This window comes from Capra hircus, chromosome 17, assembly GCF_001704415.2.
Source record: "Capra hircus breed San Clemente chromosome 17, ASM170441v1, whole genome shotgun sequence".
Classification (NCBI taxonomy): domain Eukaryota; kingdom Metazoa; phylum Chordata; class Mammalia; order Artiodactyla; family Bovidae; genus Capra; species Capra hircus.
In genome coordinates, this window is record NC_030824.1 from 55,251,673 (window position 1) to 55,273,882 (window position 22,210).

General features: G+C 39.9%; 1 protein-coding gene and 1 pseudogene across 1 annotated transcript in view; one reads left to right on the forward strand and one right to left on the reverse strand.

The window, feature by feature from the left end:
* Positions 1 to 22,210, reverse strand: part of INPP4B (inositol polyphosphate-4-phosphatase type II B) — a 736,226-nt gene that overhangs the window by 130,390 nt on the left and 583,626 nt on the right. The window contains exon 16 of the mRNA XM_018061563.1: positions 8,773 to 8,976. Coding sequence (XP_017917052.1) covers positions 8,773 to 8,976 — 204 coding nt within the window. The remainder of the gene's footprint in view (positions 1 to 8,772; positions 8,977 to 22,210) is intronic.
* LOC102189332 lies at positions 1,686 to 2,344 on the forward strand (annotated as a pseudogene).

Here is a 22,210-nt window from a genome sequence, read left to right on the forward strand (position 1 = left end):
AATGAGTAAAATTCAGCAAATAATAGACTTTTTTTTGGCCAGTGATCATTTTAGTTTCAATCTCTTCCTTATTGACTAGATAATTATTATCTAGATTCATATGTCATTAATTTTTCCAACAAACAAGTTGAACAGAGAAAGGACATTCTCACATTCATGGAGTTAATAGAGATTCTCCCTCCTGACCCTCCAAAAGAGAGGTTTTTTACATGCATTAGCTCACTAGAGCTCGAGTAATTTACTAACATGAACTTACTTTCCAAATGTTTATTATGGAAAACTAAACACAGTTGTTCAAGTTAGGTAATTGTTAAAACTACAGCCATAGCCAGAAACTAAATAAATCAGACTTTTAAAAAATAGAGCTATTATAATCTTATGTACAAGCCTAAATTAACCTACACGATCAGAGTGTTTTTGTATGCTATCACAGAAACCCAATTAAATTAATTGTTTAAAACGTTAAATTATTTCAGAAAGTTGACTAGACTTGTAATCAGTGCTGAAACTTTTCTAACACCTAATTAACCAAGAAAAGTGCTGCACAAAATTATGTTTCCAATTCATTTAATAGTACAGTCTCTAAAGGCATTTCCAATTAGCTACATTTTCACTGGATTTACTCAACGTTTCAAGTGAGATAAAGATCTGAAATAAGGTTAAGTGGTTATAACTGCAGTGATTTTTTTTGAAATAAAAGATTCCCATATTTTATTTCTATTTCTATATATATATACGCACCTATTCTTTTTCAAATTCTTTCCCCATTTAGACAAAGAGATCTTTCTAATAGAAAGTGGTCTCCAAGGAACATCAATAACAAGTTTGACTGTTATATAACATTTTATTGAAGTTCCTTGGCTGGCCCTCACAAGGTCTGGAATTTCAAATTTTTCTCAAATGTTGCTAGTAACCAACTTCAGCCACTTTCTTTGGTGTCTATTTGAAACTTCCACCACTCTGCTCAGCCTGTCCTCTCTGCCCTCTTCTGCATATGATTCTGCTTTAATGATAAAAGAAGACATCTGGGTTAATGTCTGAAATATAAAAATAACTTGTACAACTCAATAGAAAAGAGCAAAGCAAATAATTTAAAACACCAACAGATGAACTGAACAGGTATTTTTCTAAAGAAGACACGAAAAGGTGCTAAACATCACTAATCATCAGGGAAAAGTAAATCTAAGCCATGATGAAAGACACCCCACAAATTCTAGAATGGGTATCATCAAAAAGAAAATAGATAACAAGCAGTGGAGAGGATGCTAAGAAGGGAACAGTATGCACTGTTGGTAGGAATGTAAATTGGTACAGCCACTATGGAAATCAGTATGGAGGCTCCTCCATAAAACAGAACCACCATATGATGGTTCCACTTCTGGAAATATATTCGAAGGAAACAAAATCTCTATTGCAAGAGATCTGCACCACCATGTTCATTGCAGTATTTTTTATAATAGTTAAGATATGGAAACACCCTAAGTGTCCATCAACAAATGCATGAATAAAGAAAATGTGATATACATACATACAGACAAGCATGCCTACACACACACACCCCACCCCACCCCCACATACACACATATATATACTTCAGCCACAAAAATGGAAGTAGGAAGACTGCTCATTGGGTGCCTTTGGGCAATTCTGGTCACTGTGAGTGGGGCCAGAAAACCTGAAAGGCTATGATGGCTATGAAACCCAAGCTCTACTATCCAAACAGCCAAGGCCAGATGGAATTGGGTTTAAACTGCTGATGGAGTCAAGTTTGATGACGAATTTTTAGAAACAAAACAACAGTTGCAGAAGTTGCAAGATGGTAACCATCTGCTGTCCTAGCAAGTACCAATGGTTGAAACTGATGGAAGCTGGTGCAGACCCGGAGCATCCTCCACTGCAGAGCAGATAAGCACCGTCTCTTTGGCAAAGATCTCAAGGAGAGAACCTGGTTGACATGCATGTAGAGGGGACCCTGGATCTTCTGGAACTGCAAATCAAGTGTATCCTTACCTCAAACCAGATGATCAGCAAAAGAAAGTGGTTAACATAGCCCAGAAGCTATACTTAGATACTTTCCTGGGTTTGAAAAGGTTTTACGGACTCATGGACAAAGGTTTCTTGTTGGCAATCAGCTGAGCCTTGCAGACATTATTCTACTCCAGATCATTCTGGCTCTAGAAGGAAAAAACATCTTAATATTCTGTCTGCCTTCCCTCATCTCCAGGAGTACATAATGAAAATAAGCAATATCCCTGCAATTAAGAAATTCCTTGAACCTAGCAGTGAGAAGCAGCCTCTGCCAGATGACACGTATGTGAAAACCATGTATAGCAACTGTAAGTGAGCGCTGCCCCCAGAGACTGCTATGTCCGCAGCAGTCTCAACTGAAGCCAGGCTGCCATGACCCAGCTCTGTTGCGGTGCTGTGTATATTGTTCCCAAGTTGGTTTTTCATATCCTGATATCTCTTCTAGAAACTCTGACCTTGTTTTGTCCAGTGAGTGATTGTTACAGGACCTCTTCTGAAAACCTTTGTGGCGAGGCTGGCATTTAGGTTAGAGCTGCTGTGTTTACTCATTTCCTAGCAATGAGAATGGGTAGGATCTCATGTTGTTCCCCGAGCTTTGGTCCTCTCCTTATCCCATTCTCAGCGCCCTCCAGTCTCTTCCTATTTTTAGTGTCTAATAACAATGGAGTTCACTAGATAGTAACTCTCCTCTGAGCCAAAATAGACCCATGGTAGTGATGAATGCCTTTGATAGTCACAAAAATAAAGGATTTACTAATTTAAAAAAAAAAGGAAGGAAATTCTGCCATTTGCACCAACATAGATGGGTCTTGAGGGCATTATGCTAAGAGAAATCAATCACATAATGGGAATACAAATATTGTATAATTCACTTATATTGAGACTCTTAAGAAAACAACAAAAACAGATTCATGGAAGCAGAGAGTAGATTGGTGATTGCCAGAAGTGAGGAGGGGAAGACAAAAAGGATGAAGGTGATTAAAAGGCACAAACTTCCAGTTATGAGAAAAGTTAAGTTCTAGGGATGCAATACACAATACGGTGACTACAGTTAACAAAACAGAACTGTATGTTTGAAAATTGCTAAGAGAATGGGTCTCAAAATTTTCATCGCAAGAAAAGAAAATCGTAGTCCTGTAAAGTGATAGACATTAATTTCTTGTGATTATATATATGCAAAAAATCACTTTGCTGCATACCTTACACTAATACAGTGTTATATGTCAGTTATAGCTCAATACACCTGGAGAAAACTATTTCAAATAAAGAACAAAGAAGCCATCCAGCCCCACCCACCCTCAAAAAAAGTAAAATCCATTTTTACACCCTCCCTGCATTCTCAGCCCAGCAGCACACTTCTGCCCAGGACTTGTCCCCCACATGCCTACTGGAATTGATTATCTTCTCTTCTTTGTAAGGGCCTTGTTCTATGAGTCACTGCCTCTTAGCCTTAAATGCTTTTTGGAGCAATAAACATAGTCAATTGTACCACCTTTAAAACAAAACAAAACAAGTAAAAAACTAATAAACACACAGACACACATCCTAATTACCATTGTCAGCTAATGTGCTCCTGTCTGAAAGGTCACCTCATCCTCCTTTTCATACTGTTATCTTCTGCTACTGCTACTGCTGCTAAGTCGCTTCAGTCGTGTCCGACTCTGTACGACCCCATAGATGGCAGGCCACCAGGCTCTGCCGTCCCTGGGATTCTCCAGGCAAGAACACTGGAGTGGGTTGCCATTTCCTTCTCCAATGCATGAAAGTGAAAAGTGAAAGAGAAGTCGCTCAGTTGTGTCCAACTCTTAGTGACCCCATAGACTGCAGCCTACCAGGCTCTTCTGTCCACGGGATATTCCAGGCAAGAGTACTGGAGTGGGTCACCAGTGCCTTCTCCTGTTATCTTCTACTCATATTTAATTCTCAGGAAACACTTCTGGAAATCCCACTGTGACCACCAGAGTCTCACTTCATCCTATATATAATCCTAAATTGCACAATCACTGACACTGGTATCTCTAGAGCCCTGAATAGGCTGTGGAACCCTTGCATCTGTGGGCAGCTCACCTCTGTGTCCCCAGCACCTGGCACAGTGATCCAGGCAGAACAAGTGCTTTGTAACACCCACCGTACCAAACACTTTGCCATTGACGTCAACTCACCATTCTCTCCCACTGTCTTCCTTTTTTCCCCATCATAAGTTTATTTAAAATACTGAGCTGAAATCTCTTTAGCAAAGCCTAACTTCTTCCACCTGTCTTTCTACATCCTTGTCACAACATTTTGTGACTATTTATTAACAGATTTTTATCTACCACTAGAATCTGAGCTCTAGGATCTAACAGTCTAGCACAATTTATCTTGCCATTTGGAGTATCTGTGATATAGAAGGTCTCAAAATATATCTAAAGAAAAGGGAATAAGGAAGGAGGGAATGTGCAGGATGACTTGAGCAGAAGGAGGAGGAAGAGGTGTGGGAAGGAGTTTGTATAACACAATAAGGTGAAAATTATGAAAACAAAAGATACACAGTTCCAACAATCTCTCTTGATTTAATATAAAAGTGGTAATTATTTGTCAAAAAGTTAACCGTTAGTTAGGTCGCTCAGTCCCACGTTTTGAGACCACATGGACTGCAGCACGCCAGGCTTCCCTGTCCATCACCAACTCCTGGAGCTTGCTCAAACTCATGTCCATCGAGTTGGCGATACCATTCAGCCATCTCATCCTCTGTCTTCCACTTCTCCTCCTGCCTTCAATCTTTCCCAGCATCAAGGTCTTTTCCAATGAGTCAGTGCTTCACATCAGTCCCCAAAGCACTGGTGCTTCAGCTTCAGCATTAGTCTTTCCAATGAATATTCAGGACTGATTTCCTTTAGGAGTGATTGGTTGGATCTCCTTGCAGTCCAAGGGACTCTCAAGTCTTCTCCAATACCACAGTTTAAAAGCATCAGTTCTTTGGCGCTCAGCTTTCTTTATGGTCCAACTCTCATTATCTATACATGACTACTGGAAAAACCATACTTTGACTATAGGGACCTTTGTCAACAAAGTAACGTCTCTGCTTTTTAATATGTAGTCTAGGTTGGTCATAACTTTTCTTCCAAGGAGAAAGTGTCTTAATTTCATGGCTGTAGTCACCATCTGAAGTGATAAAGTGTGTCAGGCTTTCCATTGTTTCTCCATCTATTTGACATGAAGTGATGGGACCAGATGCCATGAACTTAGTTTTTTGAATGTTGAGTTTTAAGCGAGCTTTTTCATGCTCCTCTTTCACTTTCATCAAGAGGCTCTTTAGTTCCTTTTCACTTTCTGCCTTTAGGGTGGCATCATCTGCATATCTGAGGTTATTGATATTTCTCCCAGCAATCTTGATTCCAGCTTGTGCTTCATCCAATCCAGTGTTTTGCAAGACATACTCTGCATAGAAGTTAAATAAGCAGGGTAACAATATCAGCTTTGATGGACTCCTTTCCCAATATGGAACCAGTCCATTGTTCCATGTCCAGTTATACCTGTTGCTTCTTGACCTGCATACAGATTTCTCAGGAAGCAGGTCAGGTGGTCTGGTATTCCCATCTCTTGAAGAATTTTCCACAGTTTATTGTGATCTATACAGTCATAGACCTTGGCATAGTCAATAAAGCAGAAGTAGATGTTTTTCTGGAATTCTCTTCCTTTTTCTATGATCCAAAGGATGTTGGCAATTTGATGTCTGGTTCCTTTGCCCATTCTAAATCCAGCTTGAACATTGGGAAGTTCTCGGTTCACAGATTGTTGAAGTCTAGCTTGGAGAATTTTGAACATTACTTTGCTAGCGTGTGAGATGAGTGCAACTGTCTGTTAGTTTGAACATTCTTTGGTACTGGAATGAAGACTGATCTTTTCCAGTCCAGTGGCCACTGCTGAGTTTTCCAAATTTCCTGGCATATTGAGTGCAACACTTTCACAGCATCATCTTTTAGGATTTGAAATAGCTCAACGGGAATTCCATCACTTCTAGTAGCTTTGTTTGTAGTGATGCTTTCTAAGGCCTGCTTGACTTCATACTCCAGAATGTCTGGAGTTAACAGTAAGTTTATTTCATGAAATATAAGTTCTATTCCACATCTACTCAAACTCTTTCAAAGTCACAATCCAAATTTATTTATTGCCTATGCTGTGTAGCATGTGGGATCTCAGTTCCCTGACCAGGGACTGAATCCATGTCCCCTGCATTGAGAGCGAAGAGTCTTAACCACTGGACCACCAGAGAAATCCCACAATCCAAATTTATGATCTATCCCATTTCCTCACTTATCTCAAGGACTATTATTGATCCTCATACTGAGGATCATATATAACTTACATATCTAAAAAAAGATAATACACAGCAATAATAGTAAAGTAATACAATTCAGGTGCCTGGGCCTTTGCAGGACATGGGGCATTATCACACAGGCAGACCATCTATCTCTGGACCACACGAAGAGCTATGTAGAACAGATGCTGTTATTTTCACTTTATAGTGGAGAAAATTGAACTTCAGAGAGGTTACGAGGTATGGATGTCTCGGAGCATTAGAAGTAAAAGGTGAAGGTAAAAAGAAGAAATATTAGATTTTCTCTTTTGAAAATGATTCAGTGGGAGAAATGCAATCTTAATCAGTGACAACAAATACTTATTCAGCATTTACCTCTTGGAGCCCAGCTCTGTCTTTCCTGTGACAGTAATTTCATCAAAAGAAAGAGCAGGTATCACTTCATAGCCCTGCAGATAGCAATTTTTTGAGTGACCTGAGCCTTACAAATAATTTATTCCCTGAACACTTATAAATTTAGAGTGGCAGGAAAAATAATCATTAACTGTTTCACATCTAATACAGTTAGCATACAACAGTATTTCCTTGGTCAAGAATGTGATATGGTAAGGAGTTTCTTTCTGTGTGTGTGTGTGTGTGTGTGTGTGTGTGTGTGTGTGTGTGGTACTTCCAAAAGTTCTTAGATAATGGAATATGTATTGATTCAGGAGAAACACACTGTTCCCTCTCACCCAGAGAGAGAAACCTTGGTTTTCTCCTGTTTTATTCTGCCCACCTAGGGTTCCTATCACCATGTTGACTTATTTGGTTTATTTGCCTTTGTGTGGGCTTACATGCTGAGTTGCTTCAGTTGTGTCTGACTCATCGTGACCCTATGAACCATAGCCCAGCAGAATCCACTGTCCATGGGATTCTCCAGGCAAGAATACTGGAGTGGGTTGCCACACCCTCCTCCAGAGGATCTTCACGACTCAGGGATCAAACCCGCATCTTTGATGACTCCCGCACTGACCAGCAGTTTCTTTACCACTAAGAGCCACTTGGGAAACCTTTATTTGCCTTTACTAGTTATTTTCTCAGAAGCTTTTATGTGGCCCTTCTTTTGCCAATTTTAGAGCCACCTGGAGCAACATCTTTTAAATAACAAACCCAATAAACAAAAGAACTTAACAGATCTCTATATCCACTGCCATTTAAATGTCAACGCTTTTTAAGTACGCCCAAAACTAACACACTGGACTGCACCAATGACAATACTTGTTGCATCCAAGTCGTGGATTATTGATGATTAATGACTCTCTTTCTAAAAACAATTTTAATGGTTTTTATCTCCTTAATAAATAAGGAAAATATTACAGCCTTGCAATTGTGGCATCCTTGCTTTGGAGAGAGTCAATTCCTAGGTAGGTTGATAAGAAGTCAAGGGTTCTTGAGGAGGAGAAAGGAGTCCGGAGCCCTCAAGAAGGAGAAAGGGGTCTGGGACTCTCAAAGAGAAAAAGACAAATGTTCTTTTCACCATTGCTTTGTCTTAGTCAATAAAACAATGGATCTTGCCTGTTCTCCTTAACAAGAACCTTTTGACTAATCCTGTCGTCTTAAAACGTATAATATGGGAGTGGGTCTGGTAAGATCCTTCTATTGTCTGTTCTAATCTTGCTAATTTAAGATATATATATTGTGAGAGTGGGTCTGAAAAAAGTATATAAGGCCTTGATAAGGCTAGCTAGGGGGCCATTCTCTGCCCCCCTCCTGATGTCTGATGTCTATGTCAGGAGCTTCCACTGTCGCTTCTCTCACTTTAATAAAACTCTGCTACACAGAAGCTCTTGAGTACTCAAGCCTGGTCCCTGGTCCTGAAGCTAACTCTTCTTCTTTGGAGATCAGGAATCTGACATGGTTCTCTGTAAGCTATCACTTTGATGGTATTTATTGGAGATAATTATTATTTGACTACCTTATATGTACATTAACATATATAATGTAGCGGTTCAGTGGTAAAGAATCTGCTTGCCAATGCAGAAGACGCGGGTTCAGTTCCTTGGTTGGGAAGATCCCTGGAGAAGGAAATGGCAACCCACTCCAGTATTTTTGCCTGGGAAATCCCTTGGACAGAGGAGCCTGGTGGGCTACAGTCCATGTGGTTGCAAAGAGTTGGACACAACTTAGCAACTAAACAATAACAAATGACGTATGTAATATACAAATTTTCACATCAAACGAATGCGGTTGGGTTAAAACTTTCATTTATAATTTGCCCCCAAGGAAAAAAACATGACCTGTTTACCCACAATCTGTATTGTGACTGCTTTCCAACATGTTTTGATGAAAAGGAGAGATCTCTTGACACTTCTGCTCTGTTTTACAGTACTAAATGCTAAGGCTTTAGTGCTTTTAATTATAGCACTGGGGAGGCAAGCTAAGCTAAAAAACAATAAAAGACTTACCCACTCCTCCTCGTCATAGTCTGAATGATGTGGAATGGAGTCCTGCCGTCTCACTGGCAGGGGTGGGTCCTGGGAAATGCTCTCCTCTGTGCCACTCTTAGGAGAGGGTGGTTTCTTCAGGACACCTCCCGGCCTGGCAGTGTAAAGTGCTAAAAGGGCACTTCTGACCAGCTGATCCTTGAAGGCATGTACAAAAAGCTCTGTCTGGAAAGAAATTGACAAGGATTAGAAACGCCATGGTAGGTACCTCAGCAGAGAGCTATGGAAAGGTCAATGGCAGATTTGTTGACACTTAAGCGGTGTGGATGGTGGAAAAAGTGCAGGCAACAGAGAGAGAAAATGATTCATACCAATCAATGGAAAATAGTTTGTTTTCAGGCCGCTGACAAGGCCTTGAGTTCTAAAGTTAATGCTGAGGTTCTATGTGCACTATAAGCTCCATCTGTCTCCTCAAGCCCCCTCTCTTTTTTCCAAATCCTGTCGTTAGAGATGTATTCCACTGGGGATTATCATTTGAACACCATCTACCCGCTGTGTCTTTCAGGTAATTTCCAAATATGCCTTTAAAGAAAATGTTATCAGACTATGTTTATTTTGTATTTTCAACAGAGTTAAAGGCTGAAGAATGATATATCTTTGCAAAAAAAAAAGAAAAGAAAAAATAGAGGCAGGAGACCTTGATTCTTTTTAGCATCATGGACAGATTTCAAAAGTAGAGATGACACAGGCAGTCTTCCTCATGAAAACATTTGGCTTTTATTTCCTATTATTACCCTCTAAACTGTCTCTGCCACCAAATGGTTTCAGTAATGTTCAATGTTAACGAGGTTACCGTGAAATTTGCCATGGTAGATTTTACAAGCTGGTGGTAAATACCTAGTAAGGACAACTATAATGACTCCTTGCCAACAATAAAGAACTTTACAGCTGTATTTGCATTTTCCTGATGAAATGTTTAATGGCTTCACCCTGTTATATACTGCAGGGTGTAGTCATTGATTTTCTGTATTATAGTACACTTAACATGCAAGTGGCCTAACAATCTGTTCAGAGTAGGGAAATAACACAAGCATTGACTCACACTGTTAACATATTTATACTCTGTAACCTGTTGGGAAGGGGCCCTTTAACCCATAGCGTTATTTTGAAGAACACATCATTTACTGAGATGATCTTGGCTAAAACGTTGTCTTCACCAATGCTATAACAAGGTAATCATTTATTGGCGCTCTCTAAATCAATCCTCGGAGAAGGCAATGGCACCCCACTCCAATACTCTTGCCTGGAAAATCCCATGGATGGAGGAGCCTGGTGGGCTGCAGTCCATGGGGTCGCTACAAGTCGGACACGACTGAGCAACTTCACTTTCACTTTTAAATCAACCCTGAATATTCATTAGAATGATTGATGCTGAAGCTGAACCTCCAATACTCTGGCCACCTGATACAAAGAGCTGACTCACTGGAAAAGACCCTGATGCTGGGAAAGATTGAAATTGGCAAGAGGAAAAGGGGGTGACAGAGAATGAGATAGTTGGATGGCATCATCAACTCTATGGACATGAATCTGGGCAAACTCCGGAAGATGGGGAAGGACAGGGAAGCCTGGTGTGCCGCAGTCCATGGGGTCACAAAGAGTTGGCCTCAACTGAGTGGCTGAATAACCACTCAATAGGTGGTCTACAGCACCATGCCCAATCATTGTTACTAAATTGTCTCTAAATTTCCCTGTTGTGTCAGCAATTACAGAAACCCAGTTAAACCCAGTGCACCTAATAAAAGTAAGTCATATCTGTATAGCTACATCTTTGCAACAGATTGTGAAATTCTAGAGCTAGAAGGGACCTTGAGTGGACCTCTTCACTAACAAGATAAAAAACTAAGAAAAAAGCATGGTGGCTTGTCCTAGGGCTGACTACTGATTGGAAGCACAAATGAAACAGAGCCAAGGTTTTCTAACAAATTCAGTATCTTTCCCCCTGACTCCATACCACCCACCACGACGATCAGCCTAGACGCTTCTGCCCGTTTTCCTCTTCTCTAACCCCAGCTTGCCAAGTGTTCCAAACATCCACCAGCTCTCATAGTTAGTTGTGTCCACAATTCAGGATGTAACTCTCTTCCCTGAGAAATTTTAATGGATGGTTTTCAACACTCGTTTAATCTATTAGTCATGTTGGAGGCACTTTGAAGGTTAAGTAGACAAGAAATATGATTTTAAAAGGATAATATTTTAAGAATAAGTAGATGGAAGATATTTTATAAGAAATGAGTTTTCTATTTTTTAAAATAAAAAGGCAGTTTTTTTTTTTTTAAACTAAAAAGAACTGATGAAAAAGTGGGCTACACAAGTACCAATCACTATAGTTGTAGCAAAATGGGAAACATGCTGTTTACATAATTTTTCAGAGAGCATGGATGTCTCTGTCAATGTGAATGTAAATATTAAAAACATGAATGTACTTCCACTCAGCTTAACTATTTCTCTCCTGATGGCTGCAATAAATTCTTTTGATTTATTTTTAGGGCAAAACAGCTTGACTTCTTTGACTTCTGCTACTGTAGCTCTAGTCTCCACAAGGCTCACTAATTACTATGTAGCTGCGTACTATTCACACCCAGTGAAGTTTCCTATGGTTCTTGTATCACCACTATTTCTTCTCATGGTAGCATACACAGAGTTTCTCAATTTATTCAAATCTCATTTGGGTTGATTTAGCACCAATGACATGGGAGATAATATATAGATTCTTGCAGTTTTAAAAACCCAGAATTGTTTTGAGGGGGGTAGGGGTAGCTGAATATAATGTTCAAAATCTTAAACACAATAAAAACTAATCTTAAACACAATAAAAACTGATCTTCTACTTTGTGTCTATACTGAAACATGTATCTGACTTCCTTGGAAACTCTCTGGATCCCCCAGATCCTGAGGATAGAAATCAAACTTTGTTACATATTAGCAAAAATATTGTACTGCAATTTCCATGTGACCTGGAAAAATCTTAATTTTCTTGACCAGTGTTACTTGCGACATGTGGCCCAATATACACCCAGATGTTTTACCATCAAAATAAATCAGTTTGTAGAGATTAATGGAGTCACTCAATCCTATCATATCTTACTGCATTATCTCAGTTGCTGTCCTTGAGATAACACCAGTGAAGGCAACCATCAAGGAAGGAAGCAGTCATGCCTCTCTGAGCTGCCTATTGACTCAGAGTTCTGAAAGCCATTCTTCTCCTACTTAGCTCCCACTACAATAAATGAAGAAAGACTGTCAAAATATTATTGTAAGGGTGGGCAAAATAATTCATTTAAAATATTAGCATAAGAATACAGTGAAACAAAAAAAGCATAAACTCTGAGCCTAAGGCAGATCTATTTCATTTGTTCTATATTAAAAAAAAAAAAAGGAGAAAGAAAAAAAAATGTTTTCTTGCCTTTCTGCCATTTCCCCCATTCATATGCTCATACAAGTATCCTTCAAAGTAGCACACAGAATTATCCACAAGTACTAAACTACTAAAAATCACTTCTCTTGGGGATACATTTGCTACCTTCCTGAATATTAATGCAGGATGAATACTTAGAATATGTTCATTTAAACCCTCTCTTTTAAACTAGAGAACTCAACAAATTAAGCAAAGTCCCATTCTTTTTATAATCTCCTTATATTCACTGAAAAAAATCCAAGGCCATGCCTAATCTCATTGGCAATACAAAATACCATAAACAAGAAATTATCAAAAAAAAAAAAGAAATTATCATTTTAGTAGTCATGCATATGACATAAAAAGAATCCTGCTTATTTTTAAATTTTGTTGTTCAGTTGCTCAGTCATGTCTGATTAATTTTTAAATTCAGTTCAGTCAGTTCAGTAGTTCAGTCAAGTCTGACTCTTTGTGACCCCATGAATTACAGCACTCCAGGCATCCTTGTCCATCACCATCTCCTGGAGTTTACACAAACTCACGTCTATCGAGTCAGTGATGCCATCCAGCCATCTCATTTGCGGTCGTCCCCTTCTCCTCCTGCCCCCAATCCCTCCCAGCATCAAAGTCTTTTCCAATGAGTCAACTCTTTGCATGAGTTGGCCAAAGTACGGGAGCTTCAGCTTTAGCATCATTCCTTCCAAAGAAATCCCAGGGCTGATCTCCTTCAGAATGGAATGGTTGGTTCTCCTTACAGTCCAAGGGACTCTCAAGAGTCTTCTCCAACACCACAGTTCAAAAGCATCAATTCTTCGGCGCTCAGCTTTCTTCACAGTCCAACTCTCACATCTATACATGACCACAGGAAAAACCATAGCCTTGACTAGATGTACCACTGATGGCAAAGTAATGTCTCTGCTTTTGAATATGCTATCTCGGTTGGTCATAACTTTTCTTCCAAGGAGTAAGCATCTTTTAATTTCATGGCTGCAGTCACCATCTGCAGTGATTTTGGAGCCCAGAAAAATAAAACCTGACACTGTTTCCACTGTTTCCCCATCTATTTCCCATGAAGTGATGGGACTGGATGCCATGATCTTTGTTTTCTGAATGTTGAGCTTTAAGCCAGCTTTTTCACTGTCCACTTTCACTTTCATCAAGAGGCTTTTTAGTTCCTCTTCACTTTCTGCCATAAGTGTGGTGTCATCTGCATATCTGAGGTTATTTTTATTTCTCCCGGCAATCTTGGTTCCAGCTTGTGCTTCTTCCAGCCCAGCATTTCTCATGATGTACTCTGCATATAAGTTAAATAAGTAGGGTGACAATATACAGCCTTGATGCAGTCCTTTTCCTATTTGGAACCAGTCAGGTTTTCCAGGTCCAGTTCTAACTGTTGCTTCCTGACCTGCAGATAGGTTTCTCAAGAGGCAGGTCAGGTGGTCTGGTATTCCCATCTCTTTCAGAATTTTCCACAGTTTAGTGTGATCCACACTGTCAAAGGCTTTGGCATAGTCAAGAAAGCAGAAATAGATGTTTTTCTGGAACTCTCTTGCTTTTTCCATGATCCAGCGGATGTTGGCAATTTGATCTCTGGTTCCTCTGCCTTTTCCAAAACCAGCTTGAACATCAGGGAGTTCACGGTTCATGTATTGCTGAAGCCTGGCTTGGAGAATTTTGAGCATTACTTTACTAGCGTGTGAGATGAGTGCAATTGTGTGGTGGTTTGAGCATTCTCTGGCATTGCCTTTCTTTGGGATTGGAATGAAAACTGACCTTTTCCAGTCCTCTGGCCACTGCTGAGTTTTCCAAATTTGCTGGCATATTGAGTGCAGCACTTTCATAGCATCATCTTTCAGGATTTGAATAGCTCAACTGGAATTCCATCACCTCCACTAGCTTTGTTCATAGTGATGCTTTCTAAGGCCCAGTTGACTTCACATTCCAGGATGTCTGGCTCTAGGTAAGTGATTACACCATCGTGATTATCTTGGTCATGAAGATCTTTTTTGTATAGTTCTTCTGTGTATTCTTGCCAGCTCTTCTTAATACCTTCAGCAAAGAATATTGAGCTTTCAACCAGGAAAGATACCTGACATCTGGGCAGCTTATATAAAATATCCTCTTGACCTTGGCTAAAATCACATAACTACTTTTTCCCGGTATGTACAAAATTACAGTGCCTATCTGTGAAACCCTTATGGGAGTTCACTGTAAACAGTATACTTCTATTTATTCTTCTTTTTATTGACCCACCTTTTCAGTTTCTGTTATGACTCATAATCCCCTGGTTACTCAAAATGTAGTTAAGTGGACCCTAAGGGACTGCAAACCACTTTCTTTTTTATTTTTTTTATTTTGTGGCCACACTACATGGCATGTGATCTTAGTTCCCCGACCAGGGATTGAACTTGTGCTCCCTGCATTGTAAACTCAGACTCTTAACCACTGGACTGCCAGGGATGTTCCTAAACCATTTTCTTACAAGCATTTTTTCTACTGGTGATGTTATTCATTCTATCACTTCAAGGGTCATGTTTTGTTATGCCAAGGTCTTCACAAGCCATTTCTGCCTACCTCCTGAATCAGCATGGTAAAGGGTTTCCATCTGCAAGTCTTCTGAATTTACAACCCCAGCCTGATCTCAAGTTTTTAAAATAAATATGTTCTTCTCTGTGCTTCTATCTGAGGGCAATCATTACTGTTCAGCAAATCTGAGTCCAAACATCTGGAGCATCTTCAGGAATATTATCTTCTGGGTTAGTGATCAATTTCTACTGGTTAGATCTTTTCAGTAATTTCCAAGATTGACTCTTGTATTATATTCCTACAGCTAATCCTAGTTAATAACCCTCTGTGTTCCATGTTAATATTTCCTTAGTCTTCTTACTGGTTGATTCTGTTTTCTTTAACCCTTCTTTTTTTCAGGATGTTATCCAAATAAAATATTGACATCTGAGTTCCAGCTCAGAACTCCTGAATGAGAATTTGTATTTCAGCAAAAGCTGCCCAGAAGCACTACTGACATTTCGTTATGCTCGATATTCAAATCTCTCTGTTCTTACTCAGCTTAGTTGTTGCTCAAAGGATGATCTTCACAAAGCAAGTCACTGGGTTTCCAATGTCAACAACCTTTCAGTACCTACAGAACAGACCTTCTCTCAGGTAAATGAGATTAGGAGGGTGAGATCATATTTCTTTTTTAACTTTATGAGACACTGCTGAACTGATTTTTCAAGCTGCAAACGTGTACCCATCAATGACGGATGAACGTTCCAGTTATTTTATATCCTTTCCAACTCTTCCTATGCTCAGCCCTATTGATTTTAACTCCTCTAGTGGGTGGTTTTCTGTGCTTAGTTGCTCAGCTGTGTCCAACTCTTTGAGACCCATTGGCCTGTAGCCTACCAGGCTCCTTTGTCCATGGGGATTCTCCAGGCAAGAATACTGGAGTGGGTTGCCATACCCTCCTCCAGGGGATCTTTTCAACTCAAGAGATTGAATCCAGGTCTCCTGCATTGCAGGCAGATTCTTTATCATTTGAGCCACCAGGGAAACCCAGTGAGTGCTTAGCGGTACCTCATTTTAGTTTAAATTTGCATTTTCCTAATAACAAATGATGATGAGTATCTTTTCATGTGCTTGTCATCCATCATGTTTGGTAAAATGTCTTTATAATTCTCTGCTCATTTGTAACGGTTTTATTATTAAGTTGTAAGAATACACACTTAGCTACAAGTCCTTTATCAGACATTTATTTTACAAATACCTTCTCCTAGTCTAGACTTGCCTTTTCATTTTCTTAATAGTGTTTTTCAAAAATTTTGACAGTTTTTAATTTTGAAAAAGTCTTATGTATCATTTATGTTCTTTTGTTCACACTTTCTGTGTTCTAAGAAATATTTGCCTAATCCAAGATGAAAAAAAAAATTCTTCTATTGTATATCTGCTTACTTATCTTTTTGCTTTTTTCATTTTTCTTCTTTTGGCTGTGCTGGGTCTTTTTTGCAGCATGCGGGCTCTTTGCTGTGGGGTGCAAGGTTTCTCCAGTTGCGGCGCAGGCACAGACACGGGCACAGGGGCTTCTCGTGTTGTGGAACACAGGCTCTAGGGTACGTGGGCTCAGTAGTTGCAGCTTGCAGGTTTAGTTGTCCCGGCATGTGGAATCTTAATTCCCCCACTAGGGGTTGAACTGGCATCCCCTGCATTAGAAGGTGGACTCTTAACCACTGGTCCACCAGGGAAGTCCTTGCTTTGTTTCTTTTAGCCTGTATATAAGATCTATGATCCATTTTTAATTACTGTTTATATATGGGACTGGAAAAGGTCAATTTTCATTCCAATCTCAAAGAGGGGCAATGCCAAAGAATGCTCAAACTACCACACAATTGCACTCATCTCACATGCTAGTAAAGTAATGCTCAAAATTCTCCAAGCCAGGCTTCAGCAATATGTGAACCGTGAACTTCCTGATGTTCATTCAAGCTGGTTTCAGAAAAGGCAGGGGAACCAGAGATCAAATTGCCAACATCCGCTGAAAAAGCAATGAGAAAAAGCATGGAAAAAGCAAGAGAGTTCCAGAAAAACATGTATTTCTGCTTTACTGACTATGCCAAAGCCTTTGACTGTGTGGATCACAATAAACTGTGGAAAATTCTGAGAGAGATAGCAATACCAGACCACCTGACCTGCCTCTTGAGAAATCTGTATGCAGGTCAGGAAGCAACAGTTAGAACTGGACATGGAACAACAGACTAGTTCCAAATAGGAAAAGGAGTATGTCAAGGCTGTATATTGTTACCCTGCTTATTTAACTTATATGCAGAGTACATCATGAGAAACGCTGGACTGGAAGAAACACAAGCTGGAATCAAGATTACCGGGAGAAATAAAAATAACCTCAGATATGCAAATGACACAACCCTTATGGCAGAAAGTGAAGATGAACTAAAAAGCCTCTTGATGGAAGTGAAAGAGGAGAGTGAAAAAGTTGGCTTAAAGCTCAACATTCAGAAAACGAAGATCACGGCATCCGGTCCCATCATTTCATGGGAAATAGATGGGGAAACAGTGGAAACAGTGTCAGACTTTATTTTTGGGGGCTCCAAAATCACTATAGATGGTGACTGCAGCCATGAAATTAAAAGATGCTTACTCCTTGGAAGGAAAGTTATGACCAACCTAGATAGCATATTCAAAAGCAGAGACATTATATTGCCGACTGAGGTCCGTCTGGTCAAGGCTATGGTTTTTCCAGTGGTCATGTATGGATGTGAGAATTGGACTGTGAAGAAGGCTGAGTGCCGAAGAATTGATGCTTTTGAATTGTGGTGTTGGAGAAGACTCTTGAGAGTCTCTTGGACTGCAAGGAGATCCAACCAGTCCATTCTGAAGGAGATCAGCCCTGGGATTTCTTTGGAAGGAGTGATGCTAAAGCTGAAACTCCAGTACTTTGGCCACCTCATGCAAAGAATTGACTCATTGGAAAAGACTCTGATGCTGGGAGGGATTGGGGGCAGGAGGAGAAGGGGATGACAGAGGATGAGATGGCTGGATGGCACCACTGACTCGATGCATGTGAGTCTGAGTAAACTCCAGGAGTTGGTGATGGACAGGGAGGCCTGGCGTGCTTGTAATTCATGGGGTTGCAAAGAGTCAGACATGACTAAGCGACTGAACTGAACTGAACTGATATGTGTCAGGTATCGATAAGGAATGGTTTACTCTGCACATAGATATCATTTCCCCAATGAATTTCCATTGCATTTTTATATAAATTTATTTAAACACCTGTGCTGTGCTGTGCTTAGTCACTCAGTCGTGTCTGACTCTCTGCGATCTCATGGAGTGTAGCCCAGGTCCTCAGACCATAGGGACTCTCCAGGCAAGAATACTGGAGTGGGTTGCCATGCCCTCTTCCAGAGGATCCTCCCAACCCAGGAATTGAACCCAGGTCTCCCACACTGCAGGTGGATTATTTACCATCTGAGCCACCAGGGAAGCCTAAGAATACTAGAGTGGGTAGCCTATCTCTTCTTCAGGGGATCTTCCCAACTCAGGTATCAAACCCGGGTCTCCTGCATTGCAGGCAGATTCTTCACCATCTGAGCCTCCAGAGACATCATCAAATGATCAATACTGAAGTCAGACTGATTATATTCTTGCAGCTGAAGATGGAAAAGCTTTATACAGTCAGGAAAAGCAAGATCTTGAGCTGATTGTGGCTGAGATTATCAGCTCCTTAATGCAAAATTCAGGCTCTGATTAAACCAAGTAGGAAAAACCACTAGTCTATTCAGGTACGACCGAAATCAAATCCCATATGATGATACAGTGGAGGTGACGAATAGATTCAAGGTCTGGTAAACAGAGTGCCTGAATAACTATGGACAGAGGTTTGTAACATTGTACAGGAGGCAGTGACCAAAACCATTCCAAAGAAAAAGAAATGCAAGAGGGCAAAGTGGTAGTCTGAGAAAGCTTTACAAACAGCTGAGAAAAGAAGAGAAGCAAAAGGTGAGAGAAAGAGACAGATATACTCAATTGAATGCAGAGTTGCAGAGAGTGGCAAGGAGATATAGCAAGGCCTTCTGCAATGAACAATGCAAAGAAATAGAGGAAAATAATAGAATAGCAAGGACTAGAGATCTCTTCAAGAAAATTGGAGACACCAATTGTTGATATCATGTAACGACAGGCACAATAAAGGACAAAAACAGTAAGGACCTAACAGAGGCAGAAGAGATTAAGAAGAGTTGGCAAGAATACACCAAAGAACTGTAAAAAAAGGTCTTGAAAGTGAAAATGAAGTAGCTCAGTCGTGTCTGACTCTTTGCAACACCATGGACTGTATGGCCTACCAGGCTCCTCCATCCATGGAATTTTCCAGGCAAGAGTACTGGAGTGGGTTGCCATTGCCTTCTCCAAGGGATCTTCCTGACCCAGGGATTGAACCTGGGTCTCCCACCTTGCAGGCAGACAGACACTTTACTGCCTGAGACACCAGGGAAGCCCTGACCTGCATAACCACAATGGCATGGTCCTTCACCTAGAGTCAGACATCCTGGGGTGTGAAGTCAAGAGGGGGTTAGGAAGCATTACTACTAACAAAGCTAGTGAAGGTGATGGAATTCCTGCTAAAATTTCACAACCTAAAAGATGATACTGTTAAAAGTGCTGCACTCAATATGTCAGCAAATTTGAAAAACTCAGTGGTGGCCACAGGACTGGAAAAGGTCAGTTTTCATTCCAATCTGAAAAAAAAGGCAATGCCAAAGAATGCTCAAACTACTGTCCAGTTGCACTCAACTCACATACTAGCCAGGTTATGCTTAAAATCCTTCAAGACAGGCTTCAGAAGCATGTGAAGCGGGCACTTCCAGATGTACAAGCTTGGTTTAGAAAATGCAGAGGAACCAGAGATCAAATTGCCAACATCTATAGGCAATAGATGAAGCAAGGGAATTCCAGAAAAACATCTGCTTCATTGACTATGATAAAGACTTTGAGTGTATGGATCCCAACAAACTGTGGAAAATTCTTAAAGAGATGGGAATACCAGTCCATTTTACCTGTCTACTGAGAAACCTGTATGCAGGTAAAGAAGCAACAGTTAGAACCTTACATGGAACAACTGACTGGTTTAAAACTGGGAAAGTAGTATGACAAGGCTGTATATTGCCACCCTGCTTATTTAACTGATATGTTAAGTGCATCATCCAAAATGCCAGGATGGATGAAGCACAGCTGGAATCAAGATTGCTGGGAGAAATCAACAACCTCAGACATGCAGAAGATACTACCCTAATGGCAGAAAGCGAAGAGGAACCAAAGAGCCTCTTAATGAGGGTGAAAGAGGAAAGTAAAAACGCTGGCTTAAAACTCAACATTCAAATAACTAAGATCATGGCAATCGGCTCCATCACTTCATGGCAAATAGAAGGGGAAAAAGTGGAAGCAGTAACAGATTTTATTTTCTTGGGCTCCAAAATCACTGCAGATGGTGACCACAACCATGAAATTTTCTTCTACCCTTCCTCCTTGGAAGAAAAGCTATGACAAACAGCATATTAAAAAGCAGACTCATCACTTTGCCAACAAAAGTTTATATAGTCAAAGGTATGGTTTTTCCAGTAGTCACGGATGGATGTGAGAGTTGGACCATAAAGAAGGCTGAGTGCCAAAGATCTGATGCTTTCGAATTGTGTGGACTCTTGAGAGTCCCGTGGACAGCAATGAGAGAAAATTAGTCAGTCCTAAAGGAAATCAACCTGAATATTCAATGGGATGACTGATGCTGAAGCTGATGCTCTAATACTTTGGCTACCTGATGTCAAGAGCTGATTCACTGGAAAAGACTGATGCTAGGAAAGATTGAAAGCAAAAGGAGAAGGGGGCAGCAGAGAATTAGATGGTTTGAAAGTATTACCGACTCAATGGACCTGAATTTGAGCAAACTTTAGGAGATAGTGAGGGAAAGGAAAGGCTGGCATGCTGCAGTCCATGGGGTCACAAGGATTAGGACACAACTTAGTGACAGAAATTGCTTTGTGAGGAGCAGAATAATAATGTTACTATTTGTTTAGTCACTAAGTTGTGTCAGACTCTTGCGATCCCAGGGACTGTAGCCTGCCAGGACCTTCTATCCATGAGATTTCCCAGGCAAGAATACTGGAGTACATTGCCATTTCCTCCTTCAGGTCCTGACCCAGGGTTGAAACCCACATCTCCTGCCTTGTTGGCTGATTCTTTACCTCTGAGTTAACCAGGGAAGCCCCAGAATAATTATGGGTTTCTTAAACAAGGTCTATCCATCTCTATGAAATGGAGACTATCATGTGTATTTGAAGCTAATGTCAGACATACATTTAATTTATAATATATATGCTTACATTTAGGTCTTTATTTTTTTCATTTTGAATTTATTTACATTGCTTTCCCCTCTCTCTCCCTCCTCTTTTTGTCTTTTTTTTGGTCTTAGTGCAGTGTAATTTTAGTCTAGGGAAAAGTAAAATGTGTCTTTTATCCCACTCTATTACTAACCTTTCATATCTTATGTTAAAACTTTGGTTTATGCTTTGTCTTCTCTGTTTGGATTATTCATGTATAGTCAGAATTTGTCTTTGGCTATAATCCTACATCATAAAATTAGATAATTTCTTGAATATTTCCATAAACTAATATGCAACAAACAAAATCCAGTTATCTGTCAGAAGACATACTAAGAATTAAAAAATTAGAAACACTTAATTGAGTTTGTCCATATTAGAACATGAAAAATTTATAGAAAATTTTACTGTGGGAATTCAGTTAGGTCCCTATTATGTACTGAATATCTATAAGGATGATTTTCTAAGAAAATAACTCAAGAACTTGTTTTCCAAATATGCCAGTTCACATTCAATAATAGAAAAAAGGGGGCTATCAATAAAGAAAAGATTTATTCTCTAATCCATAGTGTGCAAGTCCCTGACCTTAAAGGCAAAATATTTTAAGTTAACTCTTGCTAATATTAAACTATACTAAAATTTAAAGTGCTATTTATGTGATTTACCTTTTATGCTAGATTTATTTCAGGCAGATTCTTTATCCTCTGAACCACCAAGGAAGCCCTCGTGGATGATACTTTATTGTAAACCACAAGCTAGTAACTGTCTTCATACACTATGCAAAACTCTGTTAACTTAGGTACTTCTTTGAAATTCTGGGCATGAATTCTTAAAGAAATGCATGGCTTGCAAACTTAACCTAAAAAAAAAATCCTTCTGATTCCAAGTGCTGACAGATTTATTAGTAGACAAAACTTGTCTACTCAGTAAAAAAATAAAGGGACAAAAGTTGGACCAATGCTGAATTAAAGGAGGTGAAAATATTATACATGCCCTGCCCCCTCCCCCAAATCACCGCAGCAAGTTGTAAACGATGCATGGAATGACAAAGCCCTGCCCAATACACGGGAAGAAGCTCTGAAATCACCACTGTGGGGTACTAACTGCTAGAATTTTCTGC